General features: G+C 39.2%; 1 protein-coding gene across 1 annotated transcript in view; it reads right to left on the bottom strand.

Moving 5' to 3' along the window:
- Positions 1-549: 549 nt before the first annotated feature.
- Positions 550-8,917, bottom strand: part of calhm3 (calcium homeostasis modulator 3) — a 15,832-nt gene continuing 7,464 nt past the window's right edge. Inside the window, exons 2-4 of the mRNA XM_062058956.1 lie at positions 6,072-6,199; positions 1,540-1,667; positions 550-1,063 (exon numbers count right to left, since the gene is read on the bottom strand). Of these exons, the coding sequence (XP_061914940.1) occupies positions 617-1,063; positions 1,540-1,667; positions 6,072-6,199 (703 nt within the window). The 3' untranslated portion in view covers positions 550-616. The remainder of the gene's footprint in view (positions 1,064-1,539; positions 1,668-6,071; positions 6,200-8,917) is intronic.

The following is an 8,917-nucleotide window of genomic DNA, read 5'->3' as shown; positions in this document are numbered from 1 at the left end:
TAATACATTGCTGCGCCATGGTTTGATTTCACATTTCCGGGACGTATGCATATTCAAACATTTATTAAAGTTTGGTCCCATTTAACTCGCCATACTGAACTTATATGCTTATGTCATTTGGTTGCTATGGTGACATGGTCACCAAAATAATCCATTCCAAATGACCCTTTGCATGTTTGCATCGTGTGGATTGGCCTCCAACACATACAGTATGCAAATATTGTGAGACTGTACACAAATGTATTCAAATCATTACTTTTTACATTGACAGAGACACAAACACTGTAGAGCCAATCTTTTCTAATGAGGTCATTTCAATGAAAAATGTATGTGTTGTAATATTGTTAACTTCACCATTATTACTAGGCAGCACAATAATTACTGCCTACTTACACAGCATTGAACTGCACACACTGACTTCCTGTTCTGTTTAACTCAGGATTCAAAATAAAACGCACACATTTTTAAATTCATTATTTTATACTTATGTCTCTGGACAAAGGGAAATAAACAATGGCTATTTTCTGTTCTGTTAAAGAGCATCGGTATAATTTAGCCATGTATTACATATTTTGTAATAAATATGTACACAATATTGTGTTTGTCTTCATGATGTCTACACATCAGAAGATAAGAACCTTTCCTTCCCTTCCTTCCAGAAAACAGTCATCCTGGGTCTGTAGGTTTTGGTGATGTCCAGTTCTGGTTTACTGAAGTACCATTTTTTCAGCAGTTGGTCCACCTGCTCCTGCTTTGTTATTCCATGAAGTCTCTCCTCCTCATTCTCGTCCCATTCCTCGGTCAAGTGAGGGATGACTTGTGGATGCGGGGGACAGATGTTCGAGTCCTCCCTCATGTCCTTGAAAAACTGTACGACACATTTTTGGGCAAAGTCCCGAGCATGGAGGACACAGGTTTCATCGAAGAGCTTCTGCTCAACGTCAAGGTAGTTGCTCCAGTATCGCGTCTGCAGGAAGGTGGCGTGGTCGTCCAAACAAGGCTTGATGAGGCGTCCGAGTGCTCCCAATACAATCAGGAACAGGAGGACGGACCAGCCAACCGCCTTCACACATAATGCACTGTTGGTAACACTTTAAACATTCTGGAACCACGCATACACATTTACTATCAAAATGAACTTTTTATAATGCATATTTCACTGCTTCCCATATTATAATACACATGATACGCAATTTTCAATGTTTTTATGATAATAAACATGTGTGTATATATATATATCTATATACAACATGTAGCATATGTATAACGTATATCATACACGACATATATATATACACACACACACATATAGATATATATACATGCATATACATATATACATATATATATACATACATATATACACTTATACACATATATAGACACATATGTATATAAATATATATATATACATATAAATACTAAATATATATACATATGTACATATTGTGTGTGAATAATGAATTTTGCATTATTCGCTCACAATTTCTCATAAGGGTGATAAAAGTTTTGTGTGTGCATCGTAGCTGTGTCAATTACCTGCGAATAGCAGCGAACATAACGAGAAACTGCTTTGCGGAAGGAGCTATTTCTGAAAAGGACGTCCTCTTTGCATGGAACTTTGGCCAATATTTTGATGGCATCCAGTCCGGTGATGTTGGGAAAACCTGAGTGAAAAACCTTTTAATGTTGACGTGCACTAAAATATTCAGATTCTCCAAATAGTTCCATGCACTAAATAAGCATCCTACAACCCGTGGAAACACCTTAATCTGATCGTTTTAGGGTTTTCAAAAGTCGGACTAACACACCTGGATTGTGCGATTGAAAACCGGATCTCTCGAGGGAGTGTGTGCCGCCGCAGGGCACCCTTGGTATCACGCATGCACCAGTCTCAACCAGGGGCGTCACTATCTCTTAAGGACAAGGGGGGCTTAGCCCCCAGGAGATGCAGGATGCGAGCGAACGTAGCGCACAAGCACAAAACTTCACAAACGGCTAACAAAGACTTAGAAATTATTAATTGTTATTATTATTATTTCAGTCGGTTTATTTTCAATCTGTGTTCAGTACAACAACAAACATGGGTTTGCACAGTGACATTTTGTTTACAGCATCAACAAGAAACAATTACTTGCATGATCCTTCAAGATACACTGAAACACAATGAAAGTCATGGCATTAGCCTCTATGTTATTAAAGGCCTACTGAAATGAAATTTTCTTATTTAAACGGGGATAGCAGATCCATTCTATGTGTCATACTTGATCATTTCGCGATATTGCCATATTTTTGCTGAAAGGATTTAGTAGAGAACATCGACGATAAAGTTCGCAACTTTTGGTCGCTGATAAAAAAAGCCTTGCCTGTACCGGAAGTAGCGTGACGTCACAGGTTGAAGGGCTCCTCACATTTGCACATTGTTTACACCAGCAGCGAGAGCGATTCGGACCGAGAAAGCAACGATTACCCCATTAATTTGAGCCAGGATGAAAGATTCGTGGATGAGGAAAGTGAGAGTGAAGGATTAGAGTGCAGTGCAGGACGTATCTTTTTTCGCTCTGACCGTAACTTAGGTACAAGGGCTCATTGGATTCCACACTCTCTCCTTTTTCTATTGTGGATCACGGATTTGTATTTTAAACCACCTCGGATACTATATCCTCTTGAAAATGAGAGTCGAGAACGTGAAATGGACATTCACAGTGACTTTTTACTCCACGACAATACATCGGCGAAGCACTTTAGCTACGGAGCTAACATGATAGCATCGTGCTTAACTGCATATAGAAACAGAAGAAATAAGCCCCTGACTGGAAGGATAGACAGAAGATCAACAATACTACAAAACCCTGGACCTGTAACCACACGGTCAATGCTGTGCCGCCTGGCGAAGCCTAGCAATGCTGTTGCTAACGATGCCATTGAAGCTAACTTAGCTACGGAACCTCGACAGAGCTATGCTAAAAACATTAGCTCTCCACCTACGCCAGCCCTCATCTGCTCATCAACACGCGTGCTCACCTGCGTTCCAGCGATCAACGGCGCGACGAAGGACTTCACCACGATGATCTGTGTGGTCGGCGGCCCGGAGACGGAGGAAGTCAACCCAGACAGGTGAGGACAGCGGCGCGGCGGCGGACGGCACTGTAGCTTTCGACGACACCCCGGCCGCCATCAGAGTCGGTAAGAAACATATATTTCCCCAAAGTTACGTACGTGACATGCACGCACGTACGGGCAAGCGATCAAATGTTTGGAAGCCAAAGCTGTACTCACGGTAGCGCGTCTGCTATCCAACTCAAAGTCCTCCTGGTTGTGTTGCTGTAGCCAGCCGCTAATACACAGATCCCACCTACAGCTTTCTTCTTTGCAGTCTCCATTGTTAATTGAACAAATTGCAAAAGATTCACCAATACAGATGTCCAGAATACTGTGGAATTATGTGGTGAAAACAGACGACTTAAGCTGGCCACCGTTCTATTCCAAAATGTCTGCTTCAACCCGTGACGTCACGCGCAAACGTCATCATACCGAAACGTTTTCAGCCAGAAGTTTCCCGGGAAATTTAAAATTGCACTTTATAAGTTAACCCGGCCGTATTGGCATGTGTTGCAATGTTAAGATTTCATCATTGACATATAAACTATCAGACTGCGTGGTCGGTAGTAGTTTGAGGTTTCAGTAGGCCTTTAATTCACAACATAGAGGCTAATGCCAAAACTTTCACTCACAATACAATAATTGTTTGTTCCCAAATATTTTGAAGTTGCACATATTACATTTTGGGCACATATGCGACTAAAATGGTTGTAAATTCAAGCCCTGGAAATATTACTTAATTACTTGAATTAAAGTAATATCTGGATCGGGATAATTTGGCTTGTATATGATATATTTATATATATATTATGGCAAGCTGTTAAGAAAATTAAATATATATGGAAGTCTGAATAGAAATGAGAAACATTTATATATACTGTAAATAAGAAAGACTTAGTCTGCTGATCTGAAAAAGAGTCAAAGCTGTCAAAGAGCTGAGGGACCATCTTCAAAGTGCAATGCTGAAACAAATAATGCAAACAATAAAATGTAACTTCCAGGCCTTGAGATTAATGTAGTCCCGTCGTCCCGGGGACGGTAAAAAAATGCACGGGACGAAATTAAATGCTCCCCGGGGCGATGGCTTTTAACCATTCTTTTTCCTTTTCTTTTTATGTATTTATTCATTTTACATTTTATATTAAATGTCTTGGTTTTTCCACCCTCTGAAAATCCTATGAAATGTTTAACAAGCCATCCTATAATAATACAACAGCTATTAATGTAACAATACAATAAAACAAATATATTTAATAATGTTGTTTTCATTATTTTAACAATAGGCTAATGTATATTACTTTATATAGATTGTACAAGAAACTCAAAACTTAAAAACTAAATTATTTACAATTACAGACACAAGGTTCTTGTTCTGCAGTGCTGTGTGCTAATGTGCTTCGTACACCTGCAGGACTGCAAGCAAGGTCGCAGAGAAAATGCGGACTGGATTTTGAGTGATGTGGGCATTTTCTATATGAACAAGTGGAATGGATTGGATACCGACGCACTAAAGGGGCTCTCTACCTTACACTATGAAGTGAGGGGAAACTGAGTGAATAATGACAGGTTATATGATTATTTATTTAAACTCATATTCGGGCCACTTTATAATGAATATGTCGGCATGTATTTGTAAAAAGACATTTTTTATTTTTTTTTATTTTTTCCCAACACCAAATTATTTAGGGGGGCTTAAGAACATTTTAGGGGGGCTTTAGCCCCCCTAAAATAGGCCTAACAACGCCAATGGTCTCAATGTACGAGATATAACCCGTAAGCAGATCCCGTTCAATAAAAACAAAGGCAACAATTGGAATAAAGATAAGATATTTGCTTAACAAATCAAAAGAACGTAACATTTTGAAGTGCATCGATTGGAGAAAAAAAGAAACCGAGATTTATTTAAAAAGGTAGCGAAGGAAATGTGCACTACCGGCTTCATTTGGACTCCCGACGAGTGAGCCGGAAGATAATGAAACAGGAATATTACAAGGCAAAGAAGAAAGCGTACGCAAACCTTATCACACTGTAATTATAACGCACTCCAAACTGGTTAGCAGCAACTCTGTATTCCAGACAACTGGCAAGCTTGTACACAACAAATAGCAAGTTTGAAGTTATCAACCTCCATCTGAAGCGGGCACGAACAGTCTTTTCCTTTTAACTTAAAACCCACTTTCATCAAATCTACAGAGCGTATTGAATTAACTTTGAGACATTCCAAAGTTTTCTTTCTGTCCAAAAAGTCCTTCAAAACAACTCTCTGAGTCTCTTCCACTAGTCTTTGTTTTGGACCTGTGTTCTCCAATCCAGCAACTCCGAGAACTTCTTGGTAATAATATTATTATCATAGTAGTGTCATGATCGTAGCACAATCTAAAATCATTTCTTGATGCAGTCTGCTATTTAACATCAGCATAACCATTAGAGATGTAATACAAACGTATTTGTCATCTGTGCCAATTTTACAGCAGACATCAAGCACAATAAGAACAAGGCTTTAGTGGTAAAAATATATTGTTTTGGTGTGACGGCAATCAAGAAAAGCAACCCATTTATCTGCGCTAAAAAGGAATGACCAATGTCGCATTACAGAGAGTGCATAGATACTGGGACTTCACATGTAGGTGTAGAAATACAAAAAATGAGCTAATTGAGAAATCAGACCAACTTAGAGCATGGGAATGTAGTGTGTATACTTTTTACACCCAGGTTGTGATGTATGTGAAAGCTGACGCTTCCAAAACTCTAGGGGGCGACGTTGGTCATTTGAGGTCATTTAATGGCGGTAGAAGAAGAGAATGCTGCATGCTAATACTGTAGCTAACTAAAAAAGGTCAACAGAACTTTCCACAAGTCTTACCGCATTGGTTCTTGTGGTTATGTGATCATTACGATACCACATGTAAAAGAACATTATTGTAAATTCCCCGTGTGTAGACTATGGACATTATAGAAGTTTACATTACCTGAAAAGAGTGCCGGATCGACACTCACACTGAAGGCACAGATGAATATTTTTCCGTCCAACAAAGTGACTAAGATCCACACCATTGGCGCAAGAAGGGCACGCTGGACCATGGCTGAGAATAAATATCTATCGAAACACATAAAATCAAAAAATATTATTAAACATGTTTATAAACAATATAAACAAACATGATCTTCTTTTAAATTCAATATATGTATATATATATATATATATATATATATATATATATATATATATATATATATATATATATATATATATATATATATATATATATATATATATATATATATATATATATATATACACACACAAACGTTTGTATATATATATATTAGGGCTGCAACAACTAATCGATTAAATCTATTAAAATCGATTATAAAAATAGTTGCCGATTAATTTAGTCATCGATTCGTTGGATCTATGATATGCGCATGCGCAGAGGCTATTTTTTAATTTTTAATTTTTTATAAACCTTTATTTATAAACTGCAACATTTACAAACAGCTGAGAAACAATAATCAAAATAAGTATGGTGCCAGTATGCTGTTTTTTTCCCAATAAAATACTGGAAATGATAGAAATGTTGTTTGTCTCTTTTATCCGATTATTAATCGACTAATCGAAGTAATAATCGACAGATTAATAGATGATCAAACTAGTTGTGAGTTGCAGCCCTAATATATATATATATATATATATATATATATATATATATATATATATATATATATATATATATATATATATATATATATATATATGTATATATATATATATATATACATATATACACATATACATACATATATACACATATACATGTGTATATACACACACACACATATATACATATATACACGCATATATACATATATATACAAAAATACATATACAGTATATACATATATGTATATATACATATATACATATATATATGTATATATACACATACATATATATATATATATATATATACACACATACATATATTCATACACATATATATATATATATATGTGTATATATATAAAAATATGGAAAGGACCCATCCTGTCCCCTGTGTACAACCCCAGCAACACTCAAGCACATAATGGTTGGCTGTAGAACCAGCCTCACTCAAGGCAGATATACGTGGAGACATAACCAGGTCCTCAGATGTCTAGCTGACAAACTTGAGTGCAGGAGGATATCCATCAAAGCCCAACCCATCAACAACCAGGATGTGTGCCGACACCTACCAGCGTTTGTTCGGGAGGGGGAAAAGCTGAAGACAAGACCTTCAAATCCTGATCTAAGCCCATTGAATGCAGCCAGGGACTGGCAGATGCAAGTCGACTTAGATCAGAGGCTAATTTTCCCCCCGGCGATCGCAACGACCACCCTGCGTCCAGACCTCGTCCTATGGTCTGAAACCTGCCATATTGTCTATATCATTGAACTGACAGTTCCGTGGGAGGATGCCATCGAAGAAGCGTATGAACGCAAGAAGCTGCGGTACTCCAACCTTGCAGCTGAGGCACAGGACAGAGGCTGGAGGGTAAGGGTGCGCCCAGTGGAGGTGGGCTGTAGGGGCTTTGTAGCTAGCACAACAGCAAAGCTCCTTAGGGAGGTTGGAATCAGGGGGCAGGCTCACAGACAGGCCATTAAAGAGCTGGCCAACACAGCAGAGAGGACGAGCCATTGGTTGTGGTTGAGGAGGAGTGACACCAGCTGGGCTGCTAAGGCTAACACCTAATGGGACACACACACCCAGGGAGTTGATCACCCTGGGGTGGGCCCTTCCTCAGCAGAGGGTGTCTTGTGGTAAGCCGGGCCGAAACACCCCGTGACGCTGGGGCACACAACTGAAGATGTGTCCCAATGGTGGAAAAGCCTCCCAGCAGTGTCACCTAGCCTCACTTAGGTATGCGGTCAGGTGCAAGCCTGGCTCAGGGAGGAGGACGCCCCTGCCATGCAGAGTCCCCAGGGATTGTACCAACTAGTCCTTTCAACAAAAAAATAAAATTATACATATATATACCTATATATATACATAAATATATATACACATATATATACACATATATACACATATACATACAGTACATATATACACATATACATGTGTATATACACACACACATTTATACACATATACATGTGTATATATACACACACATATACACACATTTCAGAATCAGAATCAGAATCAGAATCAGAATAGTTTTATTGCCATTGTTTGAGAACGGGTTCACAAACTAGGAATTTTTCTTGGTGCAAACGTGCGACATAAAACACATATAACACATATTTGGTATAAAAAGAGCTGTGACTGAGCTATCAGATAGACTTACAAGGGATTCAAGGAATTCAAGGAGCTGCTGTTAGGAGTTATTGTTCATTTGCCTGATGGTCGAGGGGAAAAAACTGTTCAGGTGGCGGGAGGTGTGGGTCTGGATGGAGCGTAGTCTCCTGCCTGAGGGGAAAGGGGAGAATAGTGTGTGTCCAGGGTGAGAAGAGTCAGCTGTGATCCGACCCACACGCCTCCTGGTCCTGGAGGAGAACAAGTCCTGGAGGGATGGGAGCTTGCAGCCAATCACCTTCTCCGCAGCACGTACGATGCGTTGCAGTCTATTCTTATCCTGGACTGTGGCGCCGGGGAACCACACTGTGATGGAGGAGGTCAGGATGGACTCTATGATGGCTGAGTAAAACTGCACCAGCATCTCGGTCGGCACCTTAAGTTTCCTCAGCTGCCGCAGGAAGTACATCCTCTGCTGGGCCTTCTTGATGAGGGAGCTGATGGTCAGCTCCCACTTGAGGTCCTGGGTGATGGTGGTG

The sequence above is a fragment of the Entelurus aequoreus genome, linkage group LG09 (genome assembly GCF_033978785.1).
Source record: "Entelurus aequoreus isolate RoL-2023_Sb linkage group LG09, RoL_Eaeq_v1.1, whole genome shotgun sequence".
NCBI classification, from domain to species: Eukaryota; Metazoa; Chordata; class Actinopteri; order Syngnathiformes; family Syngnathidae; genus Entelurus; species Entelurus aequoreus.
Note: the sequence above shows the minus strand (reverse complement) of the source record. Positions and strands in the feature narration are given on the sequence as shown.